This window comes from Rhinolophus ferrumequinum, chromosome 21 (assembly GCF_004115265.2).
Source record: "Rhinolophus ferrumequinum isolate MPI-CBG mRhiFer1 chromosome 21, mRhiFer1_v1.p, whole genome shotgun sequence".
NCBI lineage: Eukaryota > Metazoa > Chordata > Mammalia > Chiroptera > Rhinolophidae > Rhinolophus > Rhinolophus ferrumequinum.
The window spans coordinates 14,869,326-14,886,170 of NC_046304.1; the positions used below are offsets into that span (position 1 = coordinate 14,869,326).

The 16,845-nt window shown below is 52.0% G+C and overlaps 1 protein-coding gene across 4 annotated transcripts in view; it reads left to right on the top strand.

Moving 5' to 3' along the window:
- The first annotated feature begins 13 nt into the window (after nucleotides 1–13).
- Nucleotides 14–16,845, top strand: part of TRPV1 (transient receptor potential cation channel subfamily V member 1) — a 36,468-nt gene continuing 19,636 nt past the window's right edge. Inside the window, exons 1-8 of one of the 4 annotated variants that reach the window (XM_033089962.1) lie at nucleotides 14–130; nucleotides 241–293; nucleotides 10,708–11,009; nucleotides 11,695–11,861; nucleotides 11,937–12,089; nucleotides 12,505–12,645; nucleotides 12,791–13,089; nucleotides 13,641–13,820. In XM_033089962.1, coding sequence (XP_032945853.1) covers nucleotides 10,726–11,009; nucleotides 11,695–11,861; nucleotides 11,937–12,089; nucleotides 12,505–12,645; nucleotides 12,791–13,089; nucleotides 13,641–13,820 — 1,224 coding nt within the window. In that variant the 5' untranslated portion in view covers nucleotides 14–130; nucleotides 241–293; nucleotides 10,708–10,725. Of the gene's footprint in view, nucleotides 131–156; nucleotides 294–6,287; nucleotides 6,787–6,915; nucleotides 7,060–10,707; nucleotides 11,010–11,694; nucleotides 11,862–11,936; nucleotides 12,090–12,504; nucleotides 12,646–12,790; nucleotides 13,090–13,640; nucleotides 13,821–16,845 lie in introns of those variants that run through there. The other 3 variants (XM_033089961.1, XM_033089963.1, XM_033089965.1) reach the window with 3 other exon arrangements.

Here is a 16,845-nt window from a genome sequence, read left to right on the forward strand (position 1 = left end):
TAGGAGCCAGGGTGTCATTCGCCACACTCCCTTCCCTTGGCCACATTGATTGGAGGTGTCCCAGCGAGTGGAGGCTTGGTCAGCTTTGGTCCTGTGTAAGGGCAACGTGGCGTAGAGCACTCATCAACCAGTGAGTGGCATGCAGTGTGACTGAGACATAAAGCTCCGAGGTTTGAAGCCACTGAGGTTTGGGGGTTGTTTGTTACCACAGCATAACTGAGTTCATCCTGACCGTTACAGCCACAGCAGAGACTGTGCCTGAGGAGTCTTAACTGCACCCAGCACACACCCAGGTGAGTCTTATTTATTGAGCATCTACTAGGAACTGGGTATTCTGTCAGGTTCTGTGATGTGCTGTTGAATTTCCATCCCTAGGGAATGACACTATGACCGATTTACCCACGTGCGCAGGAGGAGCAATTCATTTTTACACAAGTGACATCGATCTAAACCGTGGAGTGTTTCAATCCATTGACACTAATCACAGTATTTTTTGAGTACTGCTATGTATTCCTCTAATCAGAGCTCATTGCACCTCTACTTGTTTGAACTCGCTTGATCTGCACAATGATCTTAGAAAGTGGGTACTATTACCCTCATTTCTCAGATGAAGAAACCGAGACACAAAAAAGTTAACTTACCTAAGATCCAACACTAGGAGTCAAAGCCCAGAACCCATTTTCTCTAGCCTTCTAGGCAGAGAGGTCACGCTGGGCAAACGTATTTATGTGACAGTGATTGGCACGTCCAGGATAGGATGAATTGTCTGCTGTAACTTGGTCAAATGAAAGGGTGTCGTAGGAGTTGTGTCTGGAAACGTTGGCCCCACAGTGGAAGGTCTTGGATGCCAGACTGGGGGGTTCGGACTTTCTCCTACAGGCAGCAGAGTGGGGGACTGGGGCTCATGGGCTTCAGAAGTATAAATGCTGGTGGTATGGACTCCGGATTGGAGGATGGGTGTAGGGGCCCAATTGGAGGAACCTAGAAAATAGCCTGTGAGAGATAGTGGGGCACGAACCAGCGTGGGGCCAGAGGAGTAAGTGCCAGCTTTCCAGCTCAGTCCCTTGCCCCCCGCCACACACACCCTTCCTTTGGCCCTTGACTATATCCATGTAATGTTTATGTGGCTTTCATGTTCTCCATTTTCCTTTTCTTCTCCAGTGGACTGAAAGCTCCTTGAGGGCAGGGTCCCTATTAGGTGTTCTCTTCCCTAGCCTCCCCCTGGGCCCATAGGTGGTATGTCCTCACAGGCAGAAGCCTACACCTGCCCAAGGTTCAGCTCAGTGCCATCTGCCTGCTGCAGTCTCCATGGCAGCGCATTTGCCACCGGGTTACAATTGCAGCTGGCTTCCAGGGCCCTGCTCAGTGTTCACTGTTGGGGCCTGTTGGCCCCTGGCTTGTGCCTGTTTCAGGGAGCCCCACCCTGTCAGCATCACAGAGAACCTCATGGGTCTTCCCCCTCGTTATCCTGGCCTCCTTGAGGGCAGAGACCCTCTTACTCACCCCACTCACTGCTGTGGGTTCGAAAAGTACAAAGCAGCCCCTCAGGAAGGAGGGTAGGTTACACCTGACCTCTCCTCAGCCACTGTCTTTGAAAGTGAGATATTCTCGGTATTGAGATGCTCACTGGCGTGACTCATAAAACATTAAGCAAATCTTGTTTTTTTTCATTAAAAAACAATTAGTCACAACCTCGAGCTAATGGCCGGATACAGCTCAGCAGTCTGCAGATGTGGTTCTCATGTTGAAATAATGAGGATGAGAACAATAATCCCTCATGCTTGACTGGAGCTCTACCAGCTCACAGCGCCCATTCACACCCAGTATCCTTTTTAATCCCCGGGAGAGCCGTGCAAAGCAGGAGGGGCAGGTGCTCTGGCCGGTTTTGTGGGTGAAGAAGCAAGCCCAGACCTTCAGCTACCACTTAAGTATCTGGCACCGCCAGGCCTCTTCTCCCCTGCCTCCATTCTCTGCCCACACCCCGACCCTCCAACTGCTTCTCCCTTTTGTTCCAGTCCCTGCCCTGGGTCCCAGCTCTGCAGAGGAGGGCTTAGCCGTCGGGTGCTGAGTGGATGGCTGATCCGTCCCCAGTTCAGCCGGCCAGCTCCATGCCCTTCTGGAGCATGCTGACCCCTCTCACAGACCCCTGCCTTCCACGGGAGCTGGTCTTTCAGACTCATGTGGGTACCTGGTGACACGCACAGACCGAATGAAGAAAGTAGTTTTCTTCCAGGTTTGCAGTTTGTCATCTGAACCTGGGACCCCTGAAGCCATTTAAAATCTGGGAGGCAAGACGCACAAATCAGGGAAGTTAACTGTCAGTACAAGATTTAGCAAACTTAAGACACGGTTAGTGGAGTTGTCACTGTCCTTGGATGGGTCACAGGTATCTGCAGTGGTCCCTTCGCCACTCTCCCTGGGGCTGAGACTAGAACTGCCCGGTTCCTCCCCGGGTCCTCCTAGAGCTGCCAGGCTCATAGTTCCCAGCTTTGGTCATCAGTCTTTTTCTGCACATGGGAGAGTTTGCTGGTTTCCAGCTGTGCCAGAAAGTCTGGCTTCAAATCCTTGAGGAACCCAGGTGGATGAAGAACATAAATTCGGCTTCTATTACCAGCATCAAGGGCTCCGTTGAAATCCACGTGCCCCCTGGTGGTGACACTCAGAGGGAGAACTGTGGCCATTGAGCGACTTCGGGGTTCAACGTGGGTCACAGCAGACTCAGCCCACCCCCTTGCGTCTTGCCGCCATCAGACCCGAGCTTGGAGAAGTGCCCCCTTCTAGAAGTCATCATTAAAACATGATCTACTTACAAGGAGCTCTAATGGGTACGTCGTTGCGTAGAGTCTAGAACACTCTGTTCAAATTCTGACCCAGAAAACCACACGGCTGGTGGCGAGGCCCAGCCCTGAGGTCTTGCCCGCGCCACCATTGCGTGAGTTTTAGCAGAGCCACTCAGTGCAGGTGCTGTTCGGATAAAGTCAGTCAGCGTGCCCTGTTGGGTAAAGCACAGCGCGAGGCTTAGAGAAGGGAAATAGAGGGCACGAGAGCCCTGTCTCACCCTGGAGCCATTAAAATCTGCAAAGTAAGACACAGACATCAGTTTGGTTAAAGCTCAATACCAGCTTTAGGAAACTCCACCTGAGACTAGTACGCTTGCCGCTGTCCTTGGGCAGGTTACGTTCCCCGTTGACACTTCGTTTCCTTATCTTAAAATGGGGACAAAATCGTGCTCACGTCATGAAACTTTGTGAGGGCCCGATGAGATAGTGAACTCGTATAAGGTACTTATCCCAGAACCTGGCACACTGCGGGTGCTCAGTAAGTATTCACTGCGATTGTTATTGTCATTTTGATCATATGTACCAGTGACCACAGGGAGGCACAGGCTGAGATTTCCGCAGGAGTTGACATAGGTGAGATTTCTGCAGCATTTCAGGCTGCGTCCTTGAGGGGGCAGGCTTTTTGGAGGAGGTGGGATTTGCATGATTGACTCTCAGCATCTGTAGGTCTCATCTGTCACCTGGCCTAAAAGATGGGTTTAGTGGGATGGATAGTGCTAGCATGTTGGGCAGAAAGAGGGTAGGGCAAAAGCGTGGAGGCAGGCACAGTTAGTGTGGCTGGGGAGCCGATGTTTCTAGGTGACAGGAGGGGGTGGGCTACGGTGGGAGAGAGGGCTGGGGCTGTGGGCTCAGGGTGCCAGGCCGAGGGGTGGAGCCTCATTTGGTGAGGGGGTGAGATCAGGATGATGTTCTAGGACTGTGGATTGGGAGGTGGCAGACGGGGGGTGACGGCCTGGGGAAGGGAGGCACCTCTGGGTGCCTCAGGTTGGGAAGAAGTGGCTGCCAGCTGCAGAGAGGGATGGATGTGAGCCACAGAAATGTATTCCAGACAGCAAGACAGTGGAGATGACAAAGTATGTTGGTCTTGGTGACCAGAAGAAAGTTGGTGTCTTCACAGGCAGGAACATTGAGGGGAGGGAACGGGGAGAGAAGAGGAGCCCATTTTGGGATGAGCTGAGGGGAAGGGGTCTGTGGTCTTCACCTGGAGATTCCGGGAGACAGGGATGGAGCTCAAGGGAGAGGGCTGGGCTGGACGCCAGGATGAAGGGTCACTGGCTTGGGAATGTTAGATGGGTCCCTGGAGCGTTGAGGGTCTCAGAGAGGGGTAGGAGGAGATAAGAGTCCTGGGGAACACCTGTGTGTAGTGGAAGGGCATGGTGAGGAGAGGACACCAAGGAGAGCAAGAAGGAGCCATCAGGGAAGGAGGAGCAGGGCCAGAATCTCCCCTGCAGCTCTGGGAGCACACGCGGTACTAAGTCTACCCTGGGACATGTTCTCAGCACCCACTGGCTCTGTTGGCAAAGCGGACGTATTTAGTGATGTGTGTTGTCTTCGCTGGACGCAGAGAGCCCCTTGGAGGCTAAGGGAATGGTTCTGGTGGAAAAGTATGACACTCCCCTTTCTTGGACATTGCTCCTGGGCGGGCTGGTTCTCAGCACCCCTCTCAGATGTCTCCCCCCCATGCAGAGGGCTGTCCGTAGCTGAGTCCTGGGCTTGGTGCAGGCCGTGTGTGAGCCGGGGGCTGTGCCTGACACAGTGACAGCATATCACAGCCTCTATACCGAGGTGCTCCTCATGGCACTTCTGGCCCTCGAGGTTAAAAGGAACAGTGACCCCAGAGGACTTGTATGTCGAGGGGGTCACTGTTGGTAAGTCTTTCGTATAGGTAACAGATTGTTACGTAGTGATTAAGGATAAATTCCGGGGTGGCCAGTTGGCTCAGTGGTTAGAGCACAGTGCTCATAACACCAAGGTTGCAGGTTTGATTCCCAAATGGGCCAGTGAGCTGCGCCCTCCACAACTAGATTGAAAACAATGACTTGACATGGAGCTGATAGGTCCTGGAAAAACACACTGTTGCCCAATAGTCCCCAATTAAAAAAAAAAAAGAATAAATTCCATGATCCAGTAATCCCATTTCTGGGTATATACCCAAAAGAATTGAAAGCAGAGTCTCAAAGAGATATTCACACACTCGTGGTCACAGCAGCATTATTGATAACAGCCAAAAGGTGGTAGCCACCCAAATATCCACGGACAGATGAGTGGATAAACAAAATGTGGTGCATACATACAATGGAATATCATTCAGCCTTAAAAAAGAAGGATATTCTGACTCATGCTACAACATGGGTGAACCTCGAGGACATTATGCTGAGTGAAATAAGCCAGTCACAAAAGGACAAAAGCTGAATGATTCCGCTTACACGATGTTTGTAGAGCAGTCAGATTCATAGAGACAGAAAGTAGAATGGTGGTTTCTAGGGGTTGGAGGAGGGAAGGAATGGGGGCTTAGTGTTTCATGGGTACAGAGTTTCAGTGCTGTAAGATGAAAAGAGTTCTGGAGTTGGATGGTGGTGATGGTGGCACAATATTGTGACTGCACTTAATGCTATTGAACTGTGTTAAAATGGCACATACATAAAAAGGTGTCCAAGCAGGGGCATGGTTTGGCATGGTGGGACGGGCCCATCTTCCATGCCCAGACCAGCAGTGTGACCTGGGCGAATCACCTAAGGGGTTGACGATCATCTAATCATCAAGTGGGAGCAGCAGTCTCTGCCCTCCCACTGCCCAGGGTTGTTGTGTGGCCTCGGAGAGTGGCTTTGTGAAAATTCTTTGTAAACTGTAAACTGTCCTGCAGAATCCATGTGATGTCTGCACTCGACTGCCTGACTTAAGGAGCAGAGCTTGTGAGCTACTCCAGGCAGGGCTACAATGGGCCTTTCTGGCGTGTGGCTGCTCACTGAAGGCTGTGTTGACCCATGGCTTACTAGAGTCCTGTGGGGTTCCTACAGGCAGCTTCTGGGAGTTTGCGGCTGCAGTTTGTGTGAACACCCAGAAAGACTTTGCAGCTTTTCTCAGCCAGGTTCCGGGAGGGAATAAAGCCCTATGATATGTGACGAATTAACTTTGCATTTCTGATTGTACTAGAAGAAGTGAGAAAATGGACACAATTTTTTTCGTGCTGTGGTTCCTGAGGATCTCTGGTTGAGAAAGGCTGGGACCTGGCTGACACGGAAGCTCCCCACCTCAATCCCCATCCCAGGTTTGGGCACACAGGGAAACAGGGGCCCAAGAAAGGCAGGGACTGGTTCAAGGTCACACAAAGTCAGCGCTCAAAACCAAGTCCCTAAATGCCAGGCCAGGACTGCACGATGGGTGATACGAGCATTCTTTTTCTTTTGGCATTTTGCAAATGGAGCAGTTCCAGGTTGCTGGGTTTTACCTTCTGATTGGGAAACTGCATTTGTTAAGCTGTTTCCCCAGACCCCAGACCTCCCTGTGTGCAAGAGCGGTGGGTTTGGGAGGCCTGAGCAGAGCCCCCCTGCCCTGAGAGCTGAGGTCACAGCTCTGGCTGGTTCTGGGCTGTGTGTGGCTAAGTTCACTGCAGCCCTGGCATGGTTGGAGGAGGGGCAGCGGCTAAGTGGTTTCTGAAAAAACGGGCAAAAATGATGGGAAAGGCTTTGGGATCCTCTGGGAATCAGAGCCGCGGCAACAGCAGCTGCTGCCATTGCTGGAAATGTTTCCTTGAGTGCCAGAGCGTGCCCACAGCCCATCCCTGCCAGTGCGGAGCAGCCGTGGCCCGGGGAAGGGCCGAGCGTCCTCCCAGAGGCAGGGGAGGCCACTCTTCTCCCCACACCAGCCCAACTCTCCCTTCGAATAGCAACAGCCTTCAAGAGCTCACCGGCACCTGCTGGGTCTGGGCTGTGCCTGCGTCCTGCTGGTGAGTCCCTTTTGTTGTTTTCTGGCCAAGCCAGGTGTTAGCGTTTAGAGTGGCACAGTGAGCGGTCCGAGCTGGGCCCTTCCGCTGCCCAGCTGTGAGTCTGTGGGCAGTTCAACTAACCTCTTAGCACCTCAGCCTACCTGAGCATCTCCTAAAGAGGGATGCTCCATCCGACAACTGCGGATAATAACAGTGGCTGCCTCAAAGGTCGTGCTGAGGCATAAGTGACGCTGCAGCTGTGGTGCACTTTGCCCGGCTAATCGCAAGCACTAGGTAAGTGATAGTGGAGGTTGCTATTGTCCATGTGTATTATTTGCACCAGAGTCATCCTGGGGTGAAGAACCTGTGGCTGCTGCTGAGGCCAGTGGTTTGTGGCTGGAGGTTTCAGTGTGTTGCCCTCTCTGGAGTGAAGAAGGGCTGGGCCGGAAGCAGGATCCATGGGTTCTTGTCCAGGCTCCATTCTCTCTCTCTCTCTTTCTATCTCTCTCTCTCTCTGTATTTGGCAGAGTTCCTCTGGTTCTTCATCCATGCGTTGGGAAGCCCCCCGCTCTCTGTCCCTCTTTAGGAGATGCTCAGGTCGGCTGAGGGGATGAGAATGATCAGGGCTGGGTGCTGGATCAGCTCCCAAGAACCTGCAGGGAGGCTGGAGGCAGTTGGGTGCTTTGGGCAGAGAGGGGAGCGGGAGAGCCACACCCCAGGACGTGTCACTTGGATTGGGGAGAGAAGAAGGGAGGCTTCTCCCAGGGGGTGAACAGGGTCCTTTCTGGCCCTGGAGTTGAGAATGACTCAGAGGCTGAACCAGATCTTTGCTGGACAGGGTCGTTTGCTTGGGACTGTCCTTTGGTTCAGATTGGTGAGTTTTTGAACCTTGCGTAAGCTAGAACCACCATCTCCACCAGACACCCCAAATCATAGTTGGAATTCCCCCATCACATATAGAGTGTTCAGCTATGACAGGTGCGTTGCTGTGGGGCTCATGTGCTGGACACACCCAGGCCTGGTAGTGACAGACTATTCTGTCCCTCCCAGCGCAGAGCAAATGGCCTCTCAGTCCCTGTCCTGCCCTGTCTGCTCTGGGAGAAGCTTGGTTTCCAGTAGGGAATCAGGTACAGGGCATATAGTACAGATTTGGGGTTTGTTGACTGACTGAATGATAGTCCTCTGTGGGCTGCTTCATATTTACTGGGTTGGGTTAGATCTGGATTGGTTAGAGGAAGAGGTGAAGCTGTTAAAAAAGAACATCACTGAAAGGTTGGTGGAGGCTCCTGCTATAATAGGTGCCCTCTCGTTGGGCTAAGAGCTGCTAGTCAGGTAGCAGGTTTACTCTTTGTTTTTTATACAGCCTTATCCAAGGGGAGGCATTCATGGGAGAATGTAATGGCATATGGTCCGGGTCTTATTCATACTTCATTTTGGGTTTTGAGTTTCCTGCAATGCTTGTTTAAGCAGGAAGGTGCTACAGGTTTGGGGCTTCTGAGTCGAAGGGCATTGTCCCTACCTGCCTGGACTCAGGGCTGGGATAGCCTGGTCTGATTGGCCCCCAGGTCCTGGTGTGAAGTCTGGGGCTGAGTTTTGTGGCCAAGAAAGAGCCCCGAGCCTTCCAGAGAGGTGGTAGAGAGCTGGAGACGCTCTGGAGCCAGGCTGCCTGGGATCCAATCCAGGTTCTGCCTCTTACCAACCGTGTGACCTCAGGCAAGTAACGTCACCATTCTGTACCTCAGTTTCCTCATCCGTAAAATATTTACCTCTTAGAGATGTTGTGAGAATGAAGCAAGTGACTGCACGTAAAGCGTTGGAGCAGTGCTTGCCTTCGCACAGCACGTGCTCAAACACGTCAATTATTTACATTCTCACTAGCCTCTTGTGCCTTTTAAATGGTGACTGGCTCTCCATACTATGAACTGTGCTTGACAAGAAGTTATCTTCTGGAAGCACAGGCTTCTGATGCTTCTCGTGGCTTCCTACAATCCACACAATAATGCCCGCATCCTGTTCCTTGGCATTCAAAGCTGACAGCCATCTGGTTCTGACCTCACTGCCTATCCCCCAGTCCCACCGGCTTCCTTTTCATCATCTACTCTGGGATCCCCACCCTCTCCCCCAGTCCCAGCCTAACCCCCCTCCCCTTCCTGGCCCAGCTCATCCGTCACCTCCTCCATAAAGCTGTCTTCAGCACCCTGGTCCCTCTTGCCACCCCCATGCCCCAGCCAGCACCTGGTTCCTGTCTCAGATGGGGTCTTAGTCTCTCTGTGACCCCAGCACAGGGTCCGGCACTCAGTAGGACTCTGTACATGGGTGTTGAGCGATGGATGAACAAATGGGTCAGTGGTCAGAAGTGGGACTTTCTGTGGCCAGGAACACTTCCTGCTGCATGCAGAGTTTCCACCAGATGCATGAACCACAGAAGGACTCAGGCTCTCCTGAAAGCAGAAGAGCAGGCAGGAGAGGAAATGGGCCGGCAGTCAGCTGTCTGTCTTTTTCATAGGATGCAGAGTGGTGAGGCTGCCTCATTTTCCCCCCATGGATCTGGGCAGCAAGTCATAGCTGATTTATTGCTGTGACCCAGCCACGCACTCTGAATTTTCACTGCCTGAACTTTCACTTGAAAATATAGGTCTTACGAACACTCCCATTCCTTCGGTGGCTGTTTTCTGGAATCCAGCCACTGCTGGAACATGACTCTCCCTAACTTCCTGTAGAAATGGGAACTAGAAGGGTCTGTATCTGATCTCTCTCACTTCCCCCATGGTGACCAGCACAGCTTGTTTTTCATAAAGAGATGGATCAGGCAAGCTCCCTGTCCAGGAGGAGGTCACAGGACAGGGGAGACAAAGCAATGACAGATGGAACTTGCTAGACCGCAGAGTGGACCATGCCAAGGGGCCATGAGGGATGAGTGGCAACGAGCTGGGCCACTCTGAAGGGGGAGGGAGTATGAGCAGTGCAGGATTAGGGGGTATGGAGGAGGTGGCATGAGTGCTGGACCCCGAGGGGAGGTGGCATCTGACAGGTGGTAAGATTTGGGCAAGAAAAGGAGGAGAAAGCACCCCCAGTGGAGGTGTGCAGGAGCAAAGGCCATTGAGATGTTGGACAGCAGTGGGTACCAGGGAGAGAGGATGCCCAGCTGGATGGAGGGGAAGAGCAGGGGGTGAGGTCAGGGAGTGGGAAAACAGCATCTACACACGTTCACAGCCGTATGTGCTGGCACTCGTGGCCAGCTTAACTCCAGCTGTGCAGGCCTTAAGGCCCACCAGCCCCGAATCACTTAAAATAGACAAGTTCAGGGCCAGGACGCTTGACCAATACTAATTTTACCAGAATGATAAACAATAAGCACACAAAAGTTCCCCTACAAACTCAGGGGTTGCAGCAGCCAGGCAGAGGAGCAAAGACAGGTGAGTGCGTGCTGGTGACAGGGCCATGGGGCCTGTGCAGTGCGGTGTGAATGTGTCGGTCTCCGCCAGCCCCTCCATTCCCGGCCATGCAGACTGCTTGGCTCTTTGGGGCTGAGCTGTCCTCATCGCTAAGCTGTTCCTGAATGCACAGCCAGACACAGCCACGCCAACTGTTTCCCTTATTCTGCTCGTGCAGGGAGGCAGAGCAGTGGTATCATCCCCAGGCTGCAGAGGAGGCAGTTGAGGCCCAGAGAAGAGTGGTTCACCCAAGTCTCTCAGAGCCTGCGGGCTCCAAGCTGGGGGCGCACCTACCTCTGGAGGCTGATGCCCATGGGGCTGCTACCGGGATCTCTGGGGTAGAATGTATAACATCCTTGAAAGCGTCCCTTCTGGGGGGCTGGAGGCATCAGTGTTGGACCTCTGGGATGTTCTGCTTCATAGGTGCCTTTGCAAGGAGGGCAGGTTGGGGCTCGTGTCGTATAGTCCTCGAGCCGGGGGCAAACCCGATCTTGGTGGCTGCCTGCAGGCTGCCTCTTGGGCAAGGATGAAGAAATGGGGGAATTCAGACTCAGGGGAGTCTGAGGAGCTGCCACAATACAACTCGTGCACAGACCCCCTGGATGGAGACCCTAACTCCAGGCCAGCTCCAACCAAGCCTCACATCTTCCCCACGGCCAAGAGCCGCAGCCGGCTGTTCGGGAAATGTGACTCGGAGGAGACTTCTATGGACTGCTCTTATGAGGAAGGCCAGCCAGCTTCCTGCCCAGCCATCACAGTCAGCCCTGTTTTTATTGTCCAGAAGACTGGGGATGGCCCCACCTGTGCCAGGTAAGCTGCGTCTATAGCCCCGCCCCCTCCCCACCAGGAGCCCAACTGGCTCAGCTGGCTGAGGCCCCAGCCATGGAGATACCATGCTACTCCAACTTGTGGGCTGAAGGTCAGAGACCTGAGGAGCTGGGGAGCCATCAGAGGCCATTTGGTCCAGTGTCTGCAGTCATAGGACCGTTAGGACATATGGCTGCCCATGGATGCTGGCATATATGCTGATCCTAGCTGCTGGCTGATCTCTAGGTGTTCAGGTCTAGAATGCTCACCAGCCCCAAACACTTAGATTTCCAGTCAAAAAGCTCAAGGGGAGGATGCTTTTAGACCGAGAGGACGAGCCCAAACCCTGCTTCCAGCCCCCTTTAGGCTACTGCCTCCAGAGCCCCAGCTCCGTAGTAGGCACAGAAGTGAGTGGCTTGGGTGTTGGAGGAAGTAGTGGTGTCAAAGATTTTTAAATGGTGCCTGCAGACAGGGTGGGGACAGAAGGGGGACATGTGCACCCCCCCCCCCCAGTCTCCTGTTGCATCAGTTTCCTGGATGCTCACCTAGACAGAGGAGTGGGTTTTTTATCATGTTTTTCCCCCTTTTGATTTGCCTTGGGGTTTCATCATGCTCCCTGACAAGCTCTGAAGGCCTTGGGCCCGAGGGGAGACCAGAGTATGAAACAAAGGCGTTTTCTGGCCTACAGGCAGCTGTCCCAGGACTCCGTCCCTGCCGGTGCTGAGAAGAGCCTCAAGCTCTATGACCGCAGGAAGATCTTCGAAGCCGTTGCTCAGAATGACTGCAAGGAGCTGGAGAGCCTGCTGCTTTTCCTGCAGAAGAGAAAGAAGCACCTCATGGACAGCGAGTTCAAAGGTCGCCCCGCTGAAGGCCGGGTTCCTGGGATGTTCCAGCGCCACGCCCTTCTCTGACCCTCATTTTGTCTTGCAGACCCAGAGACAGGGAAGACCTGTCTGCTGAAAGCGATGCTCAACCTGCATGATGGGCAGAACGATACCATCCCCCTCCTCCTGGAGATTGCCCGGCAGACGGACAGCCTGAAGGAGCTTGTCAATGCCAGCTACACAGACAGCTATTACAAGGGTGAGGGCCGATGGGGTCAGCATGACTTTGCCACAAGCATACTTGGAGCCAGGATGGCACTGGCACGGTTGGGCAAGCCTCTGAACAACTTACTCCCTGTCCCAGACACCGAGCTGGCATCTCTTGGTCCTAAGGTCCCTGCCTCCCCCACTTGCTGGCTTGGTTTCTCCTTGTGCTGAGAGTCCCATCCTCCCTTCTGTGCCCTCAGGCAATGTTGACACTTCCAGCTCTCAGGCCCTGTTCCAGGGGGTCTCTACTCCTGCCTCAGGGACTCCCTGAGCCCCCTTTGGGGTTTCTGGCCTGGCCTCCTCCAGTAGTGGGGTCATCTGGTACTTTCTGCGCAGGCCCTTCCCCACCTGTGTAGGCACCCCTGCAGGACTGTGGGCACAATACCAATAGTATGTACCCTCCACAGGCCAGACGGCCCTGCACATTGCCATTGAGAGGCGGAACATGACACTGGTGACTCTCCTGGTGGAGAACGGGGCAGACGTCCAGGCTGCAGCCAATGGGGACTTCTTTAAGAAAATCGAAGGACGGCCTGGCTTCTACTTTGGTAGGGAGACCCTGAGGTAGACACTTGTCTTTTTGACAATTGCTGAAGGGCAGTTTGGGACAGAGATAGAGGAAGTTAGAGATTGGTAGTCCAGGCCCCAAGCTGTCTGTTCCTGAGGCCCATCATGTATCTGTGTTGGCCACAGGTGAGCTGCCCCTCTCCCTGGCTGCATGCACCAACCAGCTGGGCATTGTGAAGTTCCTGCTGCAGAACTCCTGGCAGCAAGCAGACATCAGCGCCCGGGACTCGGTGGGCAACACGGTGCTGCACGCACTGGTGGAGGTGGCTGACAACACAGTTGACAACACCAAGTTTGTGACGAGCATGTACAATGAGATTCTGATCCTGGGGGCCAAGCTCCACCCTACCCTGAAGCTGGAGGAGCTCACCAACAAGAAAGGGCTGACGCCCCTGGCCCTGGCCGCGAGTAGTGGGAAGATTGGGGTAGGGAGGGGGTTTCACGCTGAGCTGGGGGTGCTGTGGGAGGGGACAGCCCGCCTCACTGTGTGTGCCTGGCATTGCCACCGTGGGAGCCCTGATGCTGTCACTGCAGCCTGTAGGGGTGGGGGTAGGAGGCTGTGAGAATAAGCCAGAGTAGCTGTGAGAGCTGAGGGAACCCAGCATCGCACATGTGGCCGGTTCTGATTTCTGCAATGACTCTGCGCATCGCCAGTAAGACACGAGGAGGGGCTGGGGTGCTGGGGCCTGGGGAAGAGGGCGGCTTGAGCTGAGGGTGACATGGATGTGATCAGGCCGGTGGGATCAGGTGATACGTAGCTCTGATGTGGCTGCAGTTGGAGTCTGAGGCAGCCGGCAGATTGATCTTGATAGTGGCCGCTGGATGGAGGCTGGGGCTCTCCTGGTGCTTGGGTGGGATCTCCAACTGGACTGGGAAGCAGAATGATTCTTAAAGCAGAGGTGGTGGCCCAGTGGGGACCCAGCCTGTGGCAGGGCCCCAGGCTGGTCTCTAATGAGCTCTCGTATCCCCATGGTAGGTCTTGGCCTATATTCTCCAGAGGGAGATCCACGAGCCCGAGTGCAGGCACCTGTCCCGGAAGTTCACCGAGTGGGCCTACGGGCCTGTGCACTCCTCGCTCTATGACCTGTCCTGCATTGACACTTGTGAGAAGAACTCGGTGCTGGAGGTGATTGCCTACAGCAGCAGTGAGACCCCTGTGAGTGGGCCTGGGCAGGGACCGAGGGAGGGCTTCAGGTCTCACTGCACCTCAGCCTCCACCCCCACCCCCACCCCCACCCCCACCGCCACCCCCACCCCCACCCCCACCACCACCCCTGGTCCGGCTCCGCCGTCTTCCCCTCGATGAAAACCTGCTGCCCCGGACCTACGCCCTGCAGCCTCATCACCCATTTCCTTCCTGTTGAATGTTTTCCTTCAACATACAAACAATACACAAAGATAGTCCCATAAAAACATACATATTTCAGAAGTACATAGACAAAAAGAATCCTCCTTTTATACATATGAAAACATGTAACTTCATTCTGTTTAATAAATAGGATCACACTATACATAATGTGGAACCACTGTTTCTTCCACTTAATGGCGTGTCTTGTAGATAATTTTGTATCTGTACATAAGGGTCTTCTTCATTAAAAAAATCTGCTGCATAGTATCCCATAGTAGAGATGGGGAGAAAACGTCCTTAGAAGGTCATTCAGGTTGTTTGCAGGTGTTTGCTACTACAATGCTGAAGGCCACTGGGCATGCGTTTGAGCATTTTTCTATGAAGGATACCTGGGATTGGGATTGCCGAGTCAAAAGGTGTGCACATTTTAATAGCTCCTGCCAAATTGTCCTCCAGAAAGACTATCTGCCCTTGCCCGTGACCGGTGGGTACACAGCTACCCACGGCCTTGCCAACTTGGGTATTGTCAATCTTTTTTTTAGACTAGTTTTATTTATTTATTTATATTTATTTATTTATATTTAAGTGTATTTTTCCAGGACCCATCAGCTCCAAGTCAAGTAGTCGTTTCATTGTAGTTGTGGGGGGCGCAGCTCACAGTGGCCCATGCGGGGATCGAACCGGCAGCCATGTTGTTAAGAGCACCGCGCTCTAACCTACTGAGCTAACCGGCCTCCCCCTAACTAGTTTTTTTAAACTAGTTTTTTTTAAAACTAGTTTTTTAGAGACTAGTTATAAGTCCATGGAGTCAAACATGCTATCTCACTGATGTCTTAATTTTAGTTTTCTTGATTACTGTGAGGTCTAGCATTTTTTTCATGTTTATCAACTCTTTGCATTTCTTCAGTAAATTTCCTGTTCATTGTCCATTGCCATCTCTTCTAGTGGACTGTTTGTCTCACCCCTTTTTGATTTGCAGATGTTCTCATTGTGGAATGAATTGATCCTCTCTCTGTTGCATCTGTTGCAAATGTTTTATTTTCTCCCAGTCTGTCTTTTGTCTCAAAAATATTTATTTATGTATGTATGTATGTATGTATGTATGTATTTATTTATTTATTTATATTAAGGTATCATTGACATATAACATTATGTTAGTTTCAGGTGTACAACATAATTCGATATTTATATATATTGCAAAACGATCACAACAATAAGTCTAGTTAACATCTGTCACTGCAGTTACACATTTTTTTTTTTGAGAACTTTTAAGATCTACTCTCTTAGCAACTTTCAAGTATACAGTACAGTATTATTAACTCTAGTTGCCATACTGTACCTTATATTCCCGTGACTTATTTTATAACTGGAAGCTGGAACCTTTTGACCTTCACCCATTTTGCCTACCCCCTATGCCCTGCCTCCGTATATCTATGACCTTGTTCTTTTTTTTTTTTTTTAGATTCGACATATAAGTGAGATCATATTATTTGTCTCTCTCTGTCTGACTTGTTTCACTTAGCATAATATCCTCTAGGTCCATCCATGTTGTTGTAAATGGCAAGATTGCCATCTTTTTTATGGCCGAATAATATTCCATTGTATATGTATACCAATTTTCTTTATCCATTTGTCTGTCTCTTAACTTCATTTATGGCATCATGTGCTTATAAAAGGCTTTATTTTGATAGAGTCAAATTGGTTAGACTTTTTCTCTTATAGCTTCTGTGACTTGTGTTTTCCTTCGGAGGCCTTTTCCCACTTCAAGATTACACACATATCTTTCAACACTTTCTTATAGCTCCTTTGTAGGTATTTTATGTTTGGCTCCTTAATTTATCTAGAATTTATGTTTGTGTAGGTGTGAGGTGGGCATCTTACTTATTTGGTTTCCAAAAGAGGATCCCAACTTCACTTAACGAAAAACCCACCCTGCTGCCACTGCTTTGAAAGGCCACCTTCTTTATTAGCTCTTTCGAAGGTGACACTGAGTCCCAGGATGAACTCAGGGGCTGGAATCTGTTGGTAAGGAGGGGCTGCCACCCTGTCTCACAGGGCAGAGGCTGCGTTTACAGGGACAGAGTCCAGGGGAGGGAGAGATGCCTGGCCTACTCTGCTCTGCCTTGTCAGCCCCTATCCAGGCTGCTATGCTGAGTCCTGGCCTCTGACTCAGAATCCTGGATGCAAGTGTTCCCGGAGGGCTGGCCCTGGTAGGAAATGGCCTCAGGAGGATGGGGAAGTTTGAACTAGAGAAGAGAGCACTCTGGGGCCATGGCTGCCATCTTCATGTCTCTGGAGACTCTCAGGGGATAGGAATGTAGTACTGGCACCCCTGAGTACAGAGCTGGGACTGCTGGTGGAAAGCAGAGAGGACCAACTTTACTCCAGGGAATAGATCTTCTCAACAGTTAGTGTTTCTCCACAGGCTTCTTGAGGCAACAGGGAGCTTCCCATCCCCAGAAGTACTGAAGAAGATACTGAAAAGGGACCTCGTTGGGGAAGCTCAAGCTTGGGCTGGGGGCAGGACTTGATGGCCTGAAAAGGCTAGGATGACCTGATTTTGGTTCATCCATCCTAGGGATACCTGAACTTTAGCAGAGATCTCCTGGATACCAGAATTTTGCCCCAAAGCATACTTGTAATGATGATATCCCAGGCACTGGCCCACCCACTGCAGGAAAGCCTTTCTAGTTCCCTTCAGTCTCAAGCATCAATAACTGCCACTCTTGCCTGGATAGCCTGACTGACCCAGGCCTGGACATGTGAGAAATAAGGAATCCAGAGGCCCCTTCCTACCTGCCTTCAACCCCTCCCTGAGCGGCCTCATGTCAGA